This window comes from Aspergillus ambiguus (genome assembly GCF_047715705.1).
Source record: "Aspergillus ambiguus strain CBS 117.58 unplaced genomic scaffold BDV59scaffold_24, whole genome shotgun sequence".
Lineage (NCBI taxonomy): Eukaryota > Fungi > Ascomycota > Eurotiomycetes > Eurotiales > Aspergillaceae > Aspergillus > Aspergillus ambiguus.
Window position 1 is genome coordinate 236884 of NW_027395537.1, and position 21747 is coordinate 258630.

The window sequence follows — 21747 nt, forward strand, 5'->3', positions numbered from 1 at the left end:
ATTCGAATGCCTCCAGGTGGTGTGAGAAAGAGCGGGGATCGTCTCCATGCGGGGAAATCCACATCGGGAATAGCTGCGGAGGAGGCCACACCGATCACGTGTCATATTCTGCAAGGGATACCTGGGGAGAGTACTACGTAGTATTATACAATAGGAGCTGCCGGTCAGAAATTCAGCTAGGTCCATCAGCGGAGGTCTAGGGTAGTATGCATGAATTTAAATTATAAGAAATCGGAGGACAATATAGTGTAACGATGAAGCCCTGCTCCCATGCGTAAGGGTATGTAGGATTTCCGAATCAAACGGTATAAAACGCCACCCAATCAATACTACGCTTGGAATCGAAGATATACAACCACCTCCTTATTGCCCTGGTGATGTCGGGCTGCTGGTCGAGCCCGAGAGGTATTCTGGTGGCAGCTTTGGTACCCGGGGCGAGCTCGCGGTCTGCGCGATTGCCCTCTGTTGTGCTCTCACCAAGTCTCGTTGTCGGTCTTTCTCCCGGTTGTTGGCTGCGCCCCCGGTGAGCCGACGCATGCCGCTGCGGATCATGGACTCGAGGGAGGAAGAGCCGTCGGTGGCGCTGCGAGTCTGGCTGATGGGATGTGGAGCCACTGACCTGTTAAGCCCCATGCGTTCGTCAAGATCAGAAAAACTCTCCTCGGCGTCGTCATCGGATAGAAATGCCGATTCACTAAAGCCGATGGGCGGCGTAGAGAATTGCACATTGGCTGAAGGAGGCGAAAACAGATTATTGGCAGGTGAAGTGACAGAACGGGTATGCGAGACAGGGCGGAGGGTCTGGCTGGACGCCTGTGGCGTCAAGGTACCTGGGGAATGTACACCCGAACCTTCGAACCGCATATTAGAAGGACGAGATTCTGCAAGGCCGTTGTGGAAAGAAGAGGAAGAAGCGGTGCGTGCGAGTGACTTCCGCAGGATAGGAGCCGTTTGCTGGTCATAGAGATTGGCGCTGGTGTCGACATAGGCGCCCGTGAAACCTCGCAAGGTCGCATCAGGCATGGTATCGAAGGCAGGGTGAGCTATTTCGGTCTCTTCGAAGAAGTCGTCCAAGCTGTCCAACTTCTGCACAATGTCCCCGATATTACCGTCCGTCTGCGTGTCGACCGACTTCATCGTGTCAGCCCGAAGTTGGAAGATGGAGTCATTATATTCATCCGCATGGAACTCCACTTCTGAAGTAGCCGTTTCCTGTGCTTCCATGCGGTCGACTTCGGCGCAAGTGTAGAACACAGCATGAACGTTATGACGGGTGATACTCGATTGGGCAGCAGGTACCGGAATAGACCAACCCGTCTGCTCGGGGATACCGTAGAGGCTTTGGATACGCTCGTACTGTTTGCGAATCGCCCGGGACGACGAAGCAGAGGCCATACTCATACGCAGATGGTGCCGCTCCATTGGGTTTCCAGATACCGTCATGATATGATCCATGACCTGTAAAGCCTGTGGGCAGAGATCCGTCTGCAAAAGCCGCAACAGAGGAGATATTAAATCAGGTCCATGGCACGTCACTTCTCCCCTGCGCATGTCAACCTCTGGTATAAGCACACAGAGGATCTTCATGACTTTCACCCTAAACCACACAGTTGTGTTGGTCAGCAAGCCCATCATGAAGATCAGGCTCTGTACATCGAGCCGAGGAAAGAAGTATGACTTGAGTTCGGTGACTATATGGTTGAGGAAGTCATTCTCAGCCTTGTATTGTCCATTGGCAAATCCAAGTAGTGAAGCTGCTAGGCGGGGGCAGCCTTCACCTTCGGCAACACGGGCCAACAATGTTGCACGAGCGAGTGTCTTTGGGTCGTCCACAGACACGTCGAAATGATGGAGGAAATGCGGCATGTTTGCCAAGATCGTAAAAAGTAGCCTGTTGCCGTCCCCGATAAGTTCATTGTTGGGAAGGCCACTGAGACGATGCAAGACGTCCAACGTCCGATTGAGGGATTCACTCGATTTCAATCCTTTATAGACCAGGTCCTGAAGGCCATCAAAACCGCCTTCCCATTTCGGTGGTTGGCCCTTGATGAGCTCCGCGACAACAGCTGGATCACTCATATCAACTCGATCCAGGAACTTCTCCAGCATCCCTATACTCTCGATAAACTCGGTTTCATGGATAGTATTCAGACATGCGCACGTGGTCCAAAACAACTGGGGATATCGCAACAGGTCAGCCGGAGTCAGCGAGCTGATTATAATCTTCAGTGTGGTCAAGATTTCCATAGAAAATGTCCTGTAGTCCGCTTCCTCGTCCGCGATAGTGTTGGAGAGACGAGCCAGCATGTCTGCGAGCATCCTTGAGTCGAGAGACGTTGAGATACAACGGAAAACCTGGAAGGACCGGCAGGCCAGATGCCGTACAGGGCACGACGTGGCCCAGTTAAGCGCCTCTTTAGCCCACAGATCGCTCATTCCCTCATATGCAAGACCGAAAAAGTGAACAACTTGGCGAGTAACGCTAGCCATGGACGAAGGCACACGACTCCCACTGTCACCATCTTCTCGGTCAGGATTGTCCTCATATTCCCAGACCACTTTCAGATCACTCTTTCTGATAGATTCCACGAAGTCTTCAATTGCCTGTCTGGTCCCATCCGGAGCATCATCTTCAATCTTCGCGGCAATCAATTCATGGATGAGATGCACCAACATTTCTCTGGCCTGTTCCTGGACGGTGAGGGTATAATGGTCCCAGAGGATCAGGACAACGTGTAGCAACTTGACAACATCTTCAAGGGGAAGCGTTACGGGTGCAACCATCAAGTCAACGAGGAAGATGAGTGCAACTTGTCCGAGAGAAAGTCCAGCTTGCTTGTTTCCAACCGGAAGAACAGTGGCGAGGTCAGCAACATACGGTAGGGTTTTGATGTCTGGAGGGGGAGGCGTGATGTCCTTTCTCTCCTGTACCATGTTCTTCGGAGCGACCTGCATCAAAAAGAATTCGATGACCTTCGAGCCAGCGGGTGTTCCGGACAAGAAGACAACAACTTGCTTTGCATATTCCACAAAATTCTGTTCTTTACGCTCCAAACACAGACTAATGATGAAATCAAGGACCAATTGGACATTACCCCCGTGAGGTCCCGTGGCCAACGCCTGCCAAAGGGCCTGAACTTCATTGGGAAGGATGTTGCTGCAGCGAATTGTGATCTCGAAAAGGTTGGCTAGAAGCATATGTGACCGAGCCGTCGGGCCACCATTAGGATCAACCTGTAGCTCCATTGTCTGCACCCAAGGGAGAATAGCGGCCACCATGTTGCGCTGGCTATCAGGTCGCAGATTCCGAAAATGAAGAGAAAACTCGGAGAACAGCGTGAAGGCCAAGTCCGAGTGCTGCTTAGCCAATCGTTTCGACGTCTCGAACTGGGCAAGTTTGTACACGGCAGTGGTCTTGTCAGAAATACTGATATCAAAATCTTGTAGACGGGAATTCTTCTGCTGACGCTCTTCCAGTATTCGCAGAAGCTTGGCGGATTTCATCCGGATCTCCCGCTTCTGGCTACCAAGAGTAACGAGTACTGCACCGAGGATTCTCCAGAAACCCAGTTGATAATCAGTGTGTTCAATGAGAACCTCGGTGACCACTTCAAAGTAACTTTCCAGGGCCTTCGGCCGTTCGGTGATGTAACACATCTCTATCGAGCGCTCCAAGAGATATGTGTGTTCCTTGTTGTGGATGATCAAGTTCTTGAGCGCTCGCCGGCCTGTTGCATTCCACTTGTCGCTTATGGTATTGAAAATTATGTCGATCCAAGAGAGCATTCGGCCAACATCAAACTGGAGTACAGAGCCGCTTTCGGTGGTGATACTAATTGGGCCAGCCTAGGGTTCCATTAGCCAGCACGTCAACCTCTCATCAGGACAGGGTACACTTACACACAAAGAAGCCATGGCACTTAAGGCTGCGGCACGCAAGTTCTTCTTTTCTATCTCCATGGCCGCGGCGGTATTACGCAGCTCGCCGGTCTCATGCTGCTGTGAGATAGCAAACTTCCGCATGTTCTCCTCCCGCTGAGATATCTGGGCCTGGTTTGGAGAGTATCCACACCAGTCTTCCATAAGGGAAAACGCGGACTTCCTGGATTCGAAGGGTATCCATCGGGAGGGGTCTTTGGTGCGGTTTACACCTTCGAAAAGCTCTTCCATGAGTCCACAAAAGTGGAACCGTAGCCGTTGAAAGTCCCAGTCATTTTGGACTTCGGCATCACTTAAGAATATGCGCAGGTCCTTTGCATAAGTAACCAGGTTATTGACGATCCAGTCATCATTGTAAACTTCTGGCTCTTGCAGGAACTTTGATGTGAGTTTGTACACATGCGTCACCTCCGTTCGGAGACGGTCTGTCTTGCGGTTTCGTCGGGGACTGCTCGGAGAGCGATAATGAGCACCGATCCGAAGTTTGGCCTCCTCATTGCAGGTTGTCACGGCGTACTGCAGGGATTCAAGCAAGGTGCGATAGAGATTCTTGTTAATGGATCCCAACGCGATGACAATAGCATCTCGGATGGAAGCACGCTCTGCGGATAGCAGTGGGATAACGAACGCGAAGAGACTTCTAGCAGAGCTTATCTTATCCTGGGTCTGCTGTTGCCCTTTGGATGATTTCCGTGCATGCTGGGCGTTCGCTAGCTGGCTTTGGGATTGTGCGCCGACACTGTTGAGAGTGGTACAAGCCATAACTAAATAGAGCTTCCACTGCTCGATCAAGATTTCAGCTGTCATATTGTTTCTTCCAACTAAACGAGCTTGGACAGGGTCCATCGGGGCATAATGGGGGTGCTGAGGTGTCTCGGCAAGGGCGGAAATCGTCTTGTGCATCAAGACCAGCCGTGTACAGACAATATCTCGTCCCAAAGTCACGGCGAATGGGCACATCTCGAAGCTTATCCGAATGATGTTTGGAAATACTTTGGCCCATAAGGTCGAGTCGTATGACACTTCGCTGCTACACAATTCGATAAGCGTGTTCTGTGACACGCTCCGTCTTTTGCCTTTTTGGATCCGGCTCCTCTCGGCAACCGTTAACTGCTCATCGTTGACATCTAGAATCTGCTGAGAATCTGCTTCTAGGATCCTGATGATTCTGGTGTTTTCTTTCCCAAGAGCACTATCAAATTCCGTAATCAGTCGGAGGACAGTGATGGCAAATGCCCGGACCCTCCTTGACTGTGAGCAGAGGAAGAACAGCCCATGAGACTCAATTTCTTCGACGTGGGCGAGGACAGTGGAAAGATCCAGTTGCAACGCCCTGCTTCCAGAGCCGGACTTGTCTCCTGAGTCCAGAGATGCACCTTTGGCGGCAGCTCCCTTTGTCTTGTGTTTTATTTCCTCTATCCAGATCTGCAGCAGCTCGACGTATAGTCTCAAGGTAGACTCAATGTGACCTGGCCCAAGCATGCCTTCGTCGGACATTGTAGAGTACCGGACATCGAAGTTGAATATAAACCTCGCGAATCCAATCGTGACCTGTTGTGCATGGGACTGACGGGCGATGGCTTTCAATGACTCCGCAGATGAGGCAGCGATATTAGACTGAACATGGGCAGTACCGGTGCACAACAAATTGATCAGTGAGTTGAATGGGATATGGTCCGAGAGACAGCGAGGGAGAGCCTGAACGGCGACATGGAGCAAATCGTAGAAGCCTTGACGTTGGTCTACAGTGTTCAAGTGATCATCACGTCTTCCAAAGCTGAAGGCTTCGGAGATTGGGGTTTTCGGTGTGGTGCCGCCGAACTTCTCGTCTAACGCCGCTTGGCCTCCGAATGTATTATCACATAGCAAAGTGATCTTCCCCAGTATTTCACAGAAGCGGATATAATAGCTCCGGACATTATCGCTCAGCCTTGAGGTATTGACAGGCTGCGACGAAAGCTCGTCCCGGAGTCCAGAAACATTGGGCAGACGGGGATCGACAAGGAATTGGGGCCTCGGGAGATGCGTGGAAGAGATATCTGTGAAAGGGTTGGGTATCGAGCCGGTAGGGAAAGGGGGGCACAGTTGGTCGCAGTTCTCCAGGTCGGTCACGATCGAAAGGAACGAGCGGATTCCAATGACCATCTTTTCGGGCTCCATTTGCTCGATCTTCAAATCCCTATTAGATAGGAAAACATCCGAGCTTATCATTGGAAAAATTATGTTACGGAAACACACATCTGGATGTTTGAAACCAATCATCCGTACCAGTTGGATCAGCGGTTCTGCCACTGCCGGTTCTGTGCTCAAGTAGGTCCTCTTGCCAGCGGGGAGCGCTATCTTTGCCACCTCTTCCACTTTTCGAAGGGTAACCGTTGGGGAGTCTGTATGGCGAAAGAAGTATGTCCAGACCAGCCGGCACATGGCCTGCAAAGCAGAACCCCGTGTAGGACGGTCTTTCAATCTCGGTGGAAGAGTGTAAACAACCGATAGCCACTGAGAGGAGAAGTTCTCTTTTGATGAGACACACAGAAGAAGAACGTGGAGAGGGAAAGCAGCAGCCCAGTGGCGGGGTTTCGTTAGCATCTGGGTAAGCCGAGATTGGACCAAGTCCAAAAACTCCTTCCATTTGGGCAGCGACAGGTCACAACTCGGATTAGCGGCGACAGGGAGCAGCAGCTTTTCAAAAGTATAACAGTATGCTTGCTTCACGCGTTGTCCGTGGGCACCAACGAACAACCGTGCAAGGGACCGCATGAAATCGCACGCTTTGGGCCACGTTTCTGGATATGTCCGGACTCGCAAGTGTCTCATTCCTAATATCAACAGTTCGGTTTTCGAGTCTCCCTCCTTGGACGGGCCCCGCATGGTTTCATCCTTCTGGTACTGGCCCAGCTCCGCTAGAAAGCGGTTGGTAACGCTCGTGAAGTTTGTCTCGCTCATTATCCCAAGGAGCTGGGAATAGATCCTCCAGTTGGCCATCCGAAGCGGAGAGGCGGAGATCTGGTCGGGGTCGACTGACTTGAGTTGGCCAAACACGATGTCCTCCAGCCGCTCCGCCATGTCAACAGTGATGGAGGCCAGACTACTCTGGTTGAAAATCTCAATCAGAACCCTGCAGACAAGATACACCGACACTGTCGCCCGTCGTTCCGCTAAAACGATGTCGTCGTGTCTCGCCAAATGAGGGTTAGAAGATGGAGGCGTATGGTCCGGCTGCGAGTCTAGCATCATCTGCGGAGGCTCCGTGTTTCGACGTATGAGCGGACCGTTCTCCGACGAAGGCGATCGGGACTGATGCAATAATGCGTGGTTAGCGGGGTGAGAAAGGCACCGGGTGGAAGGGTCATACTTGATTGACCGCCTGCTTCGCCGCAATAGCAGCGTCTCCCTTGTCCTTCCGCCAGAGCATGATGGTGTCAATCAAGGGTTTCGGCTTCTGCCGAGCGATGTGGCCTAGTGCGGAGATCAATTGGTCGAAGTTTGGATCAGCACCAGGACCACAGACTTCTTCCACAGGCACGTCCGACTCGCCCAACCTCATGATTGCCTGGTTTATCTTGCTATCCGCCTGACCAACAAACTGGTTTTATTGTCAGCCACGATTCGAGGCGCCGGGTGGGCTGGGCTAGGCTTACTGAGTTGAAGAGATGGTGCAGCGCATATTCGCCCACGGTTTTTGACTCGGCGTAATGGTGCTTCGACTGGGACCGGCTATGCGAGCGTTCGCGCCATGATTTCCCACCTGAGTTCATGCGACGATGGACTAGATTTGCGGGGCCACCAGCTCCCAGCTCTTCGGTGTCCTGATCCTCGATGGTGGATAAGGTCCCCTGCAGGGTATGGCTGGAGCTGCTGTTTCCCGGACTTTGATACGGCGCGATCAGATCCGTCTGATCCAGTCGCGCCGTAGACGCCATGCTTTCCTGGTCAATTCCACCACTTCGACCAAGGGAGGCGATCAGTTCCGGGCTGAGAGGACTTGTGGAAGCAGTAGACGCGGCAAAGCTGGGGTTTCGAGAATGCTGGATCCCATGAACAATGGACGTCTGCCGGTGGTGACCGTAGGAATTCGAAGGCCGTCTTTCGAGGGGGGCATCGTATCCGGCCCCAGGACGAGCAGTCGAGGTCTCGGGGCTTTTGGAGTGAGAATGACCGCGACGAGGGTCCTGAGGCTGTAAGGTCGACGAAGTTAGCGCGGACGGATCAGCCGGCCTTCCTCTGACAGCGGACGTTTCCCGACTATGCACCGTGGACGAAGGAGTGCTCCTGGTGACTAGGCGTTCGGGTGGGGGGGAGAAGACATGGTGCGACGCGGAGTTGGACTCGTCAGGGATGAGGGGCATTGTCGTTGGCTGGATGGGACCAGCTTTGATCGATGGATGGGAAGCCACTAGAGGCACATGAGGTTAGATCGAGCTGTATAGAAGATCGATATCGTCGAGGATCGATACATGGGAGATGGTCAGACAAAGAGCGCGGTTGGGATCACCTACTGTTTGAGTGGTTTCATCCACACGACATTCAATGCTGACAGAGGCTCACGACCACGGGAGCGAAAGCATCAGAGCACAGAACTGAGCGGGACATTGTGGCTCATTCGTTCTGGAGATTGGGGGAGGGAGGAGGGGAGGGGAGATGGTCTGGAGGAGGCGGTGATGGTGGTTGATGGGGGTAGTGGGAGTTTTGTTGCGTTCGCGACCGTGAGTTGCACGGGAACCAACCAGACCCTCTGCCTATCGCGAACGACGACTGATTTACTAGTCATAGTACTAGTAGTGGCCACCACCACAAAAACTAGACCATCAGCACATCGATCCTCTCTATCCAGGGGTTTCTCTATTCTCTCGACGGGGAGTCTCGTAATTGAGCCGTCTATCAACCCATCGTTCGGTGTTCCACTCTCTCAGCCCACGGTCTCTTCACCAACCGTCTGACCTTACGTCTGCAATCTAGCTAGAGATTGGTCCCTGACAGGCCTATCATGATCGTGCATGCATGGTCCTACACACTTTGTTCAAGCCTCTAGCCTACGAACGGGAGTCAACCCGCAGGACAACTACTTACGTACTAGTACTGCGTAGTATGCAGTTCCCAGTCCACCGACTCTGCAGGGGTCGTGTAAGACGCCGTCTGCATCTGTTCGGTCCGAACTGAAATTACTCGTAGTCATGCCATTTTGACCACCCTACCCCACTGCTCAAATAGATGGGGTTTCATGAGAAACAAGACATGCATGCCTACGTACGAGGGAGGCTGGGATACGAGGCTCGGTCGGATGTCTGGGAAGCCAACCCAAAGGGACAAACGGTTCGCTCGGCCTCCCAGAGTCGGTTTCTCTGGGGTTGGAACGTTCAGACGAGTGGGGAAGACAACGTTCGGTGGGTGCATGGCACTTGGTTGGTGGCCATGTGCCGCAGTCCGAGAAAACACGGCAGATGGTCTCGTGCATGCTGTGGTCGCCCACGAGGGACAGTATGATGTCTACCGTACGCAGTATAGAGCCTTAGAAGGGATATATTCTGAGTAGCTGGTAGAAAGGAATGTGTCCTGCGTATTTATATTGTTTACTGGTCGGGGATGGAATGGTTCCATGCATGGTGCGGAATGAATCCGTTAGTGAGCACGAGGGAGTCGGAATTGTGGGAGCGGAAATTAGATCACGGTGGTGATTAGGATGGAGTATCGCAGTAGGAGTAGAGATGTCGGATAGCGGAAGGACTCGTGGACTGTGTACGGAGTATGCAGTTGAGTTGATGTAGGGGAATTCCTAGAATATATTATACGCAGTGCGAGGTATCTACCTCTACGTACATAGTGCCTCGCCGAGTAAGGTACCTATAAGACCCAGATAGCTACCTAGATAGTAGTCATCCTCCATAAACTATCTAATGAACAGTTATTGCCTATGCGTACGGATACTGCGTAAGGTACTCCAGACCCCAAGGCGGAACTCGGCTAGTGACGCTGTTCGGCAGGATATTCGGGAGATCCCCCATCTGAAGCCCAAGGAAATGGTGGCCACTTGCCATCCTCCTCCGCCGCCACCTCCATTCTCCAGGCTACCACCAGGCCGAAGTCTCCTTCCGATCCAAACTTCATCTCGGCCAAGGATCGGACAGTTGGGACTCCCCCACATGAGACTCGAGGATATATAACCCAATCCCCAGGTCTATGTACGCAGTGCTCCGTACAGACAGAGAGACTCCGTACATGCACGTCAAGTGATCGATACAGGACTAGTGATCATCAATCTTCACGTGCTGTCTCACCGCCCTGACCGCCTCCGCCTCCCGCCGCCCCCTTCGGCTCCCACCCGACCCGATCGAACTTCCCAACGTGTCACTTCTTGCGAGAGTCTCCGATTTCCGGCCCAAGAATGCGCCGCGCTTAGTCAATCTCTCTCGTTCTCCCTCTTCGTATACCTTCTTGGATTTCTTCTTCTTCTTTCATTTTCTTCTTCTCTTCTCTGCTCCTCTTTCTCCCTTCCATTCCTCTCCCAATCCTTGCAATCTGTCATTGGGGGCTTTTCTACGCTAGTGAATTAGGGGCCTCTACCATCTAGCGGCCGCCTTTCCGCCCCCCTCTTTTTCTCTCCCCTTCTCGACTCCGCATCTTCCTCGTCTTACCACCTCAATCATGGCACAACTCGATACGCTCGACTTGGTGGTCCTCGTCGTGCTCTTGGTGGGTAGCGCTGCCTACTTCACCAAGGGCACCTACTGGGCTGTTCCTAAGGACCCTTATGCCGCCTCCGGTCCCGCCATGAATGGTGGCGCCAAGGCCGGCAAATCCAGGGACATCATCGAGAAAATGGACGAAACTGGCAAGAACTGCGTGATCTTCTATGGTTCGCAGACTGGTACCGCCGAGGATTATGCGTCGCGTCTGGCCAAGGAAGGTTCCCAGCGCTTCGGCCTCAAGACCATGGTGGCCGATCTGGAGGACTACGATTACGAGAACCTGGACAAGTTCCCCGAGGACAAGATTGTCTTCTTCGTCATGGCTACCTACGGTGAAGGTGAACCCACTGACAACGCCGTCGAGTTCTACCAGTTCATCTCTAGCGAGGATGTCGCCTTCGAGAGCGGTGCCTCCGCCGATGACAAGCCTCTGTCCTCCCTCAAGTATGTCACTTTCGGTCTCGGTAACAACACCTACGAGCACTATCAGGCAATGGTTCGCAACCTGGATTCCGCCCTCACCAAACTGGGGGCCCAGCGCATTGGAGATGCTGGTGAAGGTGACGACGGTGCTGGTACCATGGAGGAAGATTTCCTGGCCTGGAAGGAACCCATGTGGGCGGCCCTCTCCGAAGCCATGAACCTGCAGGAGCGTGAGGCCGTCTATGAGCCCGTGTTTTCCGTCACCGAAGATGAATCTCTCTCCCCCGAAGACGAGACGGTCTACCTCGGTGAGCCCACCAAGGGCCACCGGGACGGTGCCCCCAGCGGCCCCTACTCCGCTCACAACCCCTTCATCGCCCCCATCGTCGAGTCTCGTGAACTGTTCAACGTCAAGGACCGCAACTGCCTGCACATGGAAATCAGCATCGCTGGAAGCAACCTTTCTTACCAGACTGGTGACCACATTGCTGTTTGGCCCACCAACGCCGGTGCCGAGGTGGACCGCTTCCTCCAGGTCTTTGGTCTTGAAAGCAAGCGTCATTCTGTCATCAACGTCAAGGGTATCGATGTGACTGCCAAGGTGCCCATCCCGACCCCTACGACTTACGATGCCGCCGTTCGCTACTACATGGAAATCGCTGCGCCCGTCTCCCGTCAGTTCGTGGCTACTCTGGCCGCGTTCGCCCCCGATGAGGAGACCAAGGCCGAAATCGTGCGCCTGGGTAGCGACAAGGACTACTTCCACGAGAAGATCACCAACCAGTGCTTCACCATCGCTCAGGCTCTCCAGAGCGTCACGTCTAAGCCCTTCTCGGCCGTTCCGTTCTCTCTGCTTATTGAAGGTCTCAACAAGCTCCAGCCCCGTTACTACTCCATCTCCTCCTCCTCCATGGTCCAGAAGGATAAGATCAGCATTACTGCCGTTGTGGAATCCACTCGCCTGCCCGGTGCTTCCCACCTTGTCAAGGGTGTGACCACCAACTACCTCCTGGCTCTGAAGCAAAAGCAAAACGGCGAACCTTCTCCTGACCCTCATGGCTTGACTTACTCCATTACTGGACCCCGCAACAAGTACGATGGTATTCATGTCCCCGTTCACGTCCGCCACTCCAACTTCAAGCTCCCGTCCGACCCCTCCAGGCCCATCATCATGGTTGGCCCTGGTACTGGTGTTGCACCCTTCCGCGGATTCATTCAGGAGCGTGCCGCCTTGGCCGCCAAGGGTGAGAACGTCGGTCCCACTCTCTTGTTCTTTGGATGCCGCAAGCGTGAGGAGGACTTTGTGTACCAGGACGAATTCAAGGTATGTCACACCACTTCGTCAATCGTATAGGTTCCCTTCTGACTTTCCGTCTCTCGACAGACCTACCAGGAACAGCTTGGCGACAAGCTCCAAATTATCACTGCTTTCTCCCGTGAAACCTCCCAGAAGGTGTATGTTCAGCACAGACTGCGTGAGCACTCCGATCTGGTGAGCAGCCTTCTCAAGCAGAAGGCCAACTTCTACGTCTGTGGTGACGCCGCGAACATGGCTCGTGAAGTCAACCTTGTGCTTGGCCAGATCATCGCGAAGCAGCGCGGTCTCCCTGCCGAACGGGCTGAGGAGATGGTCAAGCATATGCGCAGTAGCGGCAGCTACCAGGAGGACGTGTGGTCATGAGCTCCACGAACGTTGATTCTTTTTTTTTTCGCACTTATGTCATTTTAGTGTCATGATTTATTTCCCTTCTTCGTTCATGCCTAGATGATCCTTGCATATATACTCCGCCGGTTTTGTTTATCTCTTTTTTGGCGTGATTGATGTATGCTTAGCAACAACATTTAACCCTGGCTTGTTTGGCTCTGCTGGGTTTGCCCGCAGCGAGCTAAGGGATTCGATAGAACACAGCCCGAAAATATTATCCTAGACTCGACATAAACCCGAATCTTGAACATTGTAGTCCGTGTAATCGGTCTACCTACTCCATAGCCGGTTGTCGAGGTCTCGGCCATAAGACGGAGTTAACTGCGGGTGGAACTGACAGGAACCGCAACCATCGTCATCGAGTCCTCAACCTCCCTTCGTCTTCCTCCTCCGTCCACCACCGCCCGCCCTGGGAAAGGAAATGCATCCCGCTGCTCAATACTGAGCAGTTTGAGTACATAACAACCCAAGTTGCTCTGCCGTATTGTCGCCGGTACGCTATCACAGATCCCCCCCGCAGCCGTCTCCACCGCCGCAAAAAGCCCATCCGCAAGCACTCCAACTGACCTTGCCCCAACCCGCAGGAGCCCATCGGACGCCAAAGATGTCGTACATCGTCCCGATACACCGGGCGAGCAGCATTCGCCATGCGCTCAAGCTGCAGTTCATGAGGCCGGAGGAGGAGTGTCTGGTCGTTGCGTGAGTTGACATGGGGATCCCGCGACCGCAATACCCGGCGGGCATTCTGGCTAACGGGACTGCCTCAACTCCCAACAGGAAAGCGAATCGGCTGGAGCTCTACACGCTCACCCCGGATGGACTGAGCCTCGCGACGTCATGCACCCTCTACGCCCGGGTGACGATGCTGGCGCGGCTGCCTGCCCCGGCCAACTCGCCCACCGACCACCTCTTCGTCGGGACCGATCGCTACACCTACTTCACACTGTCGTGGGACAGCTCAACCGAGCAGATCCGCACGGAAAGGAACTACGTCGATGTGTCGGACCCGTCGTCTCGCGAGTCGCAGACGGGATACCGGTGCCTGATCGACCCGAGCGGTCGCTTCATGACGTTGGAGGTTTACGAGGGGCTAATCGCCGTGATACCGATCGTTCAATTGCCTAGTAAGAAGCGAGGACGGGCGCCCGCGATGCCGTCTGGCCCTGATGCCCCGCAGGTGGGAGAACTGGGCGAGCTGACGACCGCGCGGATTGACGAGCTCTTCGTGCGCTCGTCGGCGTTCCTGCACGTGCAGTCGGGCCTGCCGCGGCTCGCCTTGTTGTATGAGGACAACCAGAAGAAAGTCCGTCTGAAGGTTCGAGAGCTTCAGTACACGGCGGGGACGCAGAATTCGGGCGCCGATGCCACCCTGGCGGATCTGGCGGACTGTGCACAGGAGATGGACCTTGGGGCGTCTCATCTCATTCCTGTTCCTGCTCCATTGGGTTCGTTGCTCTCTTGCGATGCTTTGTGGCTCTTTTGACTGACATCGACAGGCGGTCTTCTTATTCTGGGCGAGACGTCGATTAAATATGTGGATGATGATAACAATGAGATCGTTTCCCGGCTTCTGGACGAAGCAACCGTCTTCGTGGCCTGGGAGCAGGTGGACAGTCAAAGATGGCTGCTGGCCGATGACTACGGCCGGTTGTTCTTCCTGATGCTGGTCTTGGATTCCGACAACCAGGTGCAGGGCTGGCAGCTGGACCATCTGGGAAACACGTCCAGAGCTTCCACTTTGGTATATCTCGGTGGTGGGGTCATCTTCGTTGGATCACATCAGGGCGACTCGCAGGTCCTCCGCGTCGGGGACAAGTCGTTTGAGATACTCCAGACTTTGCCGAATGTTGCGCCCATTTTGGATTTCACGATCATGGACCTTGGAAACCGCACGAGCGAAAGCCAAACCCACGAGTTTTCTTCTGGTCAAGCGCGGATTGTCACCGGCTCTGGAGCATTTGACGACGGGACCCTCAGAAGCGTTCGCAGCGGGGTCGGAATGGAAGAGTTGGGGGTTCTTGGGGAGATGGAACACATCAGCGACCTGTGGGGTCTCCAGTTTAAAGCCAAGGGCGAGTTTTTGGATACCCTCCTTGTTACGTTCGTTGATGAAACTAGAGTATTCCATTTCAGTCCCGATGGTGAAGTGGAGGAGTTGGACCAATTCCTCGGACTGAGTCTCTCGGAGAACACGCTCCTTGCGGCTAATCTTCCTGGAGGTCGCATACTCCAGGTCACAGAACGGAGGGTCCTAATCGCGGAGGTAGAAAGCGGAATGGTTACCTATGAGTGGACGCCATCTGGTCAGCTTATTATCACTTCCGCGTCTGCGAACGATGATACCGTCGTTCTTGTAGCGGGCGGAGAGCTTATGACGGTGCTGGATATCAGAAGCGACGTCCAGGAGATAACGCAGAAGGACTTCGGTGCAGACTCACAGATTTCCGGTGTCACGGTTCCCTCGTCGCCGACTGGTGTTTGCATTGTGGGATTTCCCCAGTCTGCCAGGGTAGCCGTGCTGAGACTTCAGGATCTGACGGAGCTTCATGCAACGTCGTTGGGCCCAGCAGGAGAGGCCTTCCCCCGTTCGGTCCTTGTGGCGGATGTTCTCGTGGATAGCCCACCTACGCTTTTCATCTCCATGGCGGACGGAAGTGTCATCACCTATTCTTTCAACACCAATGACTACTCACTAACCGGAATGAACAAGTTGATTCTGGGTTCGGAGCAACCGACTTTCAAGAAACTGCCCCGAGGCGACGGTTTATACAACGTGTTTGCGACATGTGAGAACCCAAGTCTGATCTATGGTTCGGAGGGCCGCATCATCTACTCTGCAGTCAACTCTGAAGGAGCGTCTCGCGTGTGTCATTTCAACTCCGAAGCGTATCCCGAGTGCATAGCTGTCGCCACGCCCCATGAGCTGAAGATTGCCTTGGTTGATAAAGAGAGGACCACGCAAATCCAAACACTCCCCATGGGTGCGACTGTGCGGAGAGTCGCATATTCGCCCTCCGAAAAGGCGTTCGGCATCGGAACGATTGAGCGCAAACTCGAAGATGGCGCGGAGATAGTAAAGAGCCAGTTTGTTCTCGCTGATGAGATATTGTTCCGTCGTCTTGATGCCTTCGAATTCAGAAATGAGGAGCTTGTGGAGAGTGTTATTCGCACGGAATTCTCCGTAGGCAAGGATGAGAACGGGCGTGATATACTCAAGGATCGCTTCGTCGTTGGTACGGCGTATCTGGACGAGGATGGGGACGAGGGCTCAATTCGTGGCCGCATTCTGATGTTCGAGGTTGATAATGGCCGCAAGCTCACCAAGATTGCGGAATTGCCCGTCAAAGGGGCGTGTCGTGCCTTGGCCATGCTGGGAGATAAGATTGTGGCCGCGCTTGTGAAAACGGTAAGCATGGAACAGAGGAAGGATTGCGGAATGGATAGTCTGACAGATTCTCCAGGTCGTGGTCTATAAAGTGACCGGCAACAACTTCGGTGCCATGAAACTGGAAAAGCTCGCCAGTTACAGGACGTCAACCGCACCTGTGGATATCACCGTAACAGACAATGTCATTGCGGTGTCTGATCTCATGAAGAGCATGTGTCTTGTGGAATACACCGAAGGCGAAGACGGTCTTGCCGATTCGTTGAAGGAGATCGCTCGTCACTTCCAGACCGTTTGGGCCACCGGCGTAGCGTGCATAGCGCCACATACTTACCTCGAGAGCGACGCGGAAGGAAACCTGATCATCCTGCGCCGCAATCTCAGTGGAGTCGAGGAAGACGACAAACGCCGACTGGAAGTGACCGGTGAGATATCGCTGGGTGAAATGGTCAACCGTATCCGACCGGTCAATATCCAGCAGCTGGCCAGTGTGACTGTGACCCCGCGTGCATTCTTAGGAACGGTATGTACTACTCTCGCTATGAAAGGGCATGTGCACCGGCATCGACACTGACGTGCATCCGAACAGGTCGATGGGTCAATCTACCTCTATGCCGTTATCAATCCCGAGCACCAGGACTTCTTGATGCGTCTCCAGGCAACGATGGCCGGCAAAGTTGAATCCCTCGGCGATATGCCGTTTAACGAGTTCCGGGGGTTCCGTAGCATGGTGCGAGAGGCCAAGGAGCCGTACCGGTTTGTGGATGGAGAGTTGATTGAGCGGTTCCTGACCTGCGAGCCGAGTGTCCAAGAAGACATTGTCAACTCCGTGGGGATGATGAATGTTCACGACGTCAAAGTTATGATAGAGGCGCTGAGGCGGTTGCACTAGAGCTTGGCTCTATTTGTAGTTAGACTTGATATTCCCATGATTATGATTGAATTGATGACCTCGCAAGTACAATGCTTTTGAGAAGAGTGTAGGTTAAAGGGGTCCGTCATGATTTTATTTCACTGATATTATACAAGGACTACCCCCGATACAGTTCCTGAGAGCTTTTGAATTCCCACCGATCCCTTGTTGCAACGCACACATGAAGGACATGAAGCAAAGAGCTAGCCACCAATGCACCTTTCAAATCCAAAATTATAATATCTAATACTCAAAATAAGTCCTTCCGCAACGAGCCGGAGGAGGGAAAGGAACTCCGCCTGCATCACTGCGACGGGAAAGCAGGCTTCTCGCCATCGTCGTCACTCCAATCCAGTAGCTCCATGATCTGCTCCTCCGACAGCCGCTGCGACTGCTCCTCGGCTTCGAGGTTCTTCTTAAACTTCTTCTGTCTCTTGCGGGCGTTCTTGCTCCACTCAGGCACACCACTAGCGGTCGCAAAGTCCTCCTCTTCCTCCTCGACTTCATCGTCGGTGTTCTCCACCTCTCCAAGCACCTTTCCTGAGCCGGTATCACCGCCGCCCCGGAGCGCATTGGCCGACACCTTGGCTTTCTTGTCGCCCATGGCGGCGCGGCGCGCCTTTTCCTTCTCCTGCTGCTTTTTGAAGTCGCGATCGGCCATCTTCTTGAACCACGCTTCGATGTAGGGCCGTGCAATTATGTATCCCACCACCGAGAGGATGACCTTCGTCCATCGGTTGACGCTCACCTGTGCGAATGAGAGGTACAGGTTGCCGAAGAAGCGGGTGACGATCGTCTCGAAGAACGAGTAAAGCTGGCCGAAAAAGTCGGCGAGAGCATCCGCGACAAGGGAGCGGGCTTCATCTGGCGTCGACATGGTGATAATCGTGTTCTCTTCCCGGGGAGTTGGGTTTATTCCAGCCGGTGTTCAGGAGATTAGCTTCAGGACGAGGGGCGGAAGAGAGCGGAGCTGGGAAAGCTCCAGAGTAGGCGGTAGGTTGTAAGCTAGCTGGAGCGGCCGGGGTGACGCGGAAGGGGAGGAAATTGTGAAGAAGATCGGATGTAGGAGAAGAAGCGAAAGGAAGACAGGAGAATCTGGCCAAGATCACGCAGAGGACGCCGTGGGGGTTTCTATGCACCTCACAATCTATGAGAAGAATTCCGTATGTGGAAATGTTCCTTTACGGCCTAGCGCGATGCCACCTCGGATCTACTGTTTCTCCGGGGTATTGGCGGCAGCCAATCAGCGGGGGGGGTGCACGGCATTATTGGAGAGACGCGTTGGACGCGATGTTCTTTTGCACTCCCATATGGTCGATTCTCGATTCACGATAGCCCGAGGCCGTTATTTCTCAATCTTACGACGCCTGGCTGTCACATATTACGATCCGGCACTTTGGCTTGGTCTTCTAGATGGAGCCTGATGAAGAGGTTGGCCTCGAGGAGGTGAGTCTCCCACGGTACACGGCGGTTTCATGCAAGTACTAAACATCTATCCAGCGCCTCAAATCCGCTCTCTGGCTCTCTATTGGGAAGATCGTCGACGAGGAAACGATAAAACTCGGCATCAATGCGACACCCCAGTTTATCGGCGCCTTGACAGAAATGGTCTGGGCACAAATCGGTATGTATTCGCGTTCAACAATCAACTGAACAGCCACAATGCTCCGTCACACCGACTTCATCGCCTAGATCTGACGAAGGCTCGTTATAGAAACTGTCAGTCAAGATCTCGAATCCTTTGCTAAGTGAGTAATGATCCTCAGTCTACGAGAAGCTAACAAGAATATTTCTTGGATTCTATTTTCGCTTCTCTACCGAAATGCGATGCTACCTATCATTTGGGTGCTGATCTATGGTTCTTCTAGACATGCTGGGCGCTCCACAATCAATGTCTCCGATGTCATGTTGCTTGCCCGCCGCAATGAAGGGCTTGAATCGATTCTACGTGCATTTGTTGATCGGCAACGCGAGGAAGAATCCTGAAAGGAGACTACGCTAATCTGTTCTCTACTTCTGCGATCAGTCCTAGTGCCTGCGCAACCACGATATGTGACGTATAACTCCGCCCCATTGGCGGATAGCATTCGCGTCACTTGATAGAAGCTTATGTAAGAATACATGAATCTCTGCAATCAATGTTGATTCAAGTCTTCAACTAACAGCTACCTCTGAACAGGCGTTGTAGCGTCAGCTGGTACGGAGGAACCAGCCAAGAAGTTAGTTGCCCGTCGGCTTCATGACGCCACGATTACTTCGTACCCCACCTCAATAACGAAGCATGCTGTACCCCTGCTCAGCACGAAACAAAACTCACAGTGGATTGGTTTTATTTGGGGAAATTCCCGTTGTGTCCTAAGACGGGCTTGGCCTTTTAATCCCCGGCGAAAGTTTCCGCCAACCCATCAGTTAATTTGGTCCCGAACGGACGGCAACGGATCTGTATCCTCAGGATCTTTCATCATAGATGCTATAGTGATTTTCAGACGACTGTTAGCTTTTTCCGACCAATAAAGTTCCCATTCCGTGACACTCAGACCTCTAATTTGTGCCCCGGAGCATGACTTCGTGGTTAACGTCATTGCAACGTCTTAAGCCGCGACGCAGTTTATCATCTACAAATAAGTGAACATAAGCCCACCTCCATATAGATATCGTCCTGTATGCACATCATCAGCAATCCAGATACCGGTCTAGATGATTAAGTACAATTTCATTGATAGCCAGAGCAAACAGAATACACTGTTTAATCATGCTGAACACTGCCCTGGACGTCGACACTGTTCGAACTAGACTGAAAACAACTCCCCCGATGAAGTCAGTCCGCTTCCACGGTCGCGGCGATATCCGCATTGACGAGATAGAAGAGCCGGTTTGTGGCAAGGGTCAGGTTAAGGTTGGTTGGTTCACCGGAAAGCGACACATAACACAGACGCTGATACAGTCGTCATGACTTCAGGTACGGCCGGCGTTCGTAGGGATCTGTGGTAGCGGTACGCACACTAGATGAGCACCTATATAAATCGTTCGGGCTGACCAAACCAGACATCCATGAATTCACCGGGGGACCGGTGCTGATCCCCGATAAACCGCATCCTGTTACGGGGACAAAATATCCGGTGACAATGGGCCACGAATTCAGTGGCATCGTCGAAGAGGTGGCTGAAGGGATCACACATGTCCGTCCAGGTCAGCGGGTCGTCGTTCGACCGACGATTTTCGACCGTAGCTGCTGTTCATGCAATCAGGGGTATGAATGGTGCTGCGAAAATATAGGCTTCATAGGACTCTCAGGTACGTCACTACCAGCGCTCGTTTGATAGTCCAGGGAGCAATAAGTAACGAAACAATATGCAGGGTACGGTGGCGGCCTGGCAAAGTACATCGTTGCTCCAGGAGAGCACTTCTATCCCATCCCAGACAATGTCCCCCTTGATACGGCAGCCCTTGTCGAACCAATGGCGGTAGCCTGGCACGCAGTAAATCTGTCTCCATTTAAATCCGGTGATCACACCCTGTTAGTGGGCGGAGGCCCTGTTGGAATTGGAGTTGTCCAGATCCTCAAACTGCAGGGTGCAAAGACCATAATTGTCGCCGAGCCGATGGAAAAGCGCCGACAGTTCGCCTTGGAACAGGGCGCAACACATGCGATAAACCCTCTCGAGGAGGATGTGGTTACCGAGGTCAAGAAAATCACGGACGAAAAGGGCGTCGATGTTACATTTGACTCTGCCGGGGTGGAAAACGCGCTTCAGGGCGCCATCCAGGCGACTCGGATACATGGGACTATTGTGAACATCGCCGTGTGGGAGAAGCGGCCGAAGGTTGGGGTGAACGAATTGATGTACCATGAAGTCAAGTACACCGGGGCAGCATTATACGACGAAAGCGCGTTTAGGAGGGTGATCGAAGCTATTAGCTATGGTTGGTCTTCATGGCTCCCAGTCCCCCATGTGTGATGGAGCAAGTGCTAATTTGCCGTGAAATATAGGCCAGCTGAACCCGGAAAAGATGATCACGGACAAAATCAAGCTTGACGACGTGGTTGAGAAGGGATTCAAGACTTTGGTGGAGGATCGGGACGAACATTGCAAGATCTTGGTCGACGTGCAGGCGTAACATGGTCGCGTGTCTGTCCATAGAATATCGGAATATGCACAAAGCATCCTCACTTACGTAGTAATCTTGGACCTGAATAGAGTTAAACATGTCTATCTCAAGGGTTGTTATATATATGATACTTATATATAATGAACTTTTTCATTTCATTCATACCTACACGAATAAGCCCATTTTATGACTCTGCTTGTGATATTATAAGCTACCAGTGTCCGTGCACTTAACAGTGGCCTCCATAGTTTAGTGGCAGTACGTTGGCTTATATTACTCCCCATCTTCTTATTCGCTGAGCATTTTCTAACCGAAAGTGGCTCTCATCAAAACATTGGTGGGGAAACCACCTTAAGGCTGGGGTATCCCCGTGGAGACTTCTCCACGATTCTTTTTCTGTTCGCCTGAAATGTGATATATATATATCTGCGCACCTACTTCGCATGAGAGAATTTCATTGGCTTGCTGTTGTATTGTTTTTCTGTCCGATGTCTGTCTGTAAAGACGCCTATCATCGGGATTGCTCAGTTAGGACTATTGTGTAAAAAGCGGTCCCTACGAACGTCCCTACGAACAGTTAGACATCACA

The 21747-nt window shown here is 52.9% G+C and overlaps 6 protein-coding genes across 6 annotated transcripts; 4 read left to right on the top strand and 2 right to left on the bottom strand.

Annotated features, from left to right (window-relative positions):
- Window positions 1-194: 194 nt before the first annotated feature.
- Window positions 195-8951, bottom strand: BDV59DRAFT_65723 (putative cell morphogenesis protein (PAG1)). The gene is made up of 5 exons (XM_073696850.1): window positions 8436-8951; window positions 7578-8332; window positions 7292-7522; window positions 3901-7233; window positions 195-3846 (listed from the first exon to the last, which is right to left on the bottom strand). Coding segments are annotated over exons 1-5 (7803 nt in total). The 5' UTR covers window positions 8437-8951; the 3' UTR covers window positions 195-363.
- A 1275-nt stretch (window positions 8952-10226) lies between these two features.
- Window positions 10227-12807, top strand: cprA (NADPH--hemoprotein reductase cprA). The gene is made up of 2 exons (XM_073696851.1): window positions 10227-12369; window positions 12430-12807. Exons 1-2 carry the CDS (start codon window positions 10579-10581, stop codon window positions 12724-12726), a joined length of 2088 nt encoding a protein of 695 aa, XP_073546312.1. The 5' UTR covers window positions 10227-10578; the 3' UTR covers window positions 12727-12807.
- Window positions 12808-13026: 219 nt separating this feature from the next.
- BDV59DRAFT_182011 (DDB1/RSE1 family protein) lies at window positions 13027-17084 on the top strand. Its single transcript, XM_073690323.1, has 6 exons — window positions 13027-13243; window positions 13335-13449; window positions 13528-14195; window positions 14247-16156; window positions 16212-16658; window positions 16725-17084. Exons 2-6 carry the CDS (start codon window positions 13355-13357, stop codon window positions 17025-17027), a joined length of 3423 nt encoding a protein of 1140 aa, XP_073546313.1. The 5' UTR covers window positions 13027-13243; window positions 13335-13354; the 3' UTR covers window positions 17028-17084.
- A 17-nt stretch (window positions 17085-17101) lies between these two features.
- On the bottom strand, window positions 17102-18180 carry BDV59DRAFT_182012 (uncharacterized protein). The gene has a single exon (XM_073690324.1). The coding sequence runs from the start codon at window positions 17923-17925 to the stop codon at window positions 17353-17355; it is 573 nt and encodes a 190-aa protein (XP_073546314.1). The 5' UTR covers window positions 17926-18180; the 3' UTR covers window positions 17102-17352.
- Window positions 18181-18333: 153 nt separating this feature from the next.
- On the top strand, window positions 18334-19250 carry BDV59DRAFT_182013 (CENP-S family protein). The gene is made up of 4 exons (XM_073690325.1): window positions 18334-18494; window positions 18549-18672; window positions 18763-18796; window positions 18917-19250. The coding sequence occupies exons 1-4, from the start codon at window positions 18462-18464 to the stop codon at window positions 19032-19034; spliced, it is 309 nt and encodes a 102-aa protein (XP_073546315.1). The 5' UTR covers window positions 18334-18461; the 3' UTR covers window positions 19035-19250.
- On the top strand, window positions 19206-21167 carry BDV59DRAFT_208966 (uncharacterized protein; the record flags this gene model as incomplete). Its single annotated transcript, XM_073695302.1, has 5 exons — window positions 19206-19944; window positions 20008-20041; window positions 20094-20342; window positions 20406-20972; window positions 21040-21167. The coding sequence occupies exons 1-5, from the start codon at window positions 19801-19803 to the stop codon at window positions 21165-21167; spliced, it is 1122 nt and encodes a 373-aa protein (XP_073546316.1). The 5' UTR covers window positions 19206-19800.
- Between the last annotated feature and the right edge of the window lie 580 nt (window positions 21168-21747).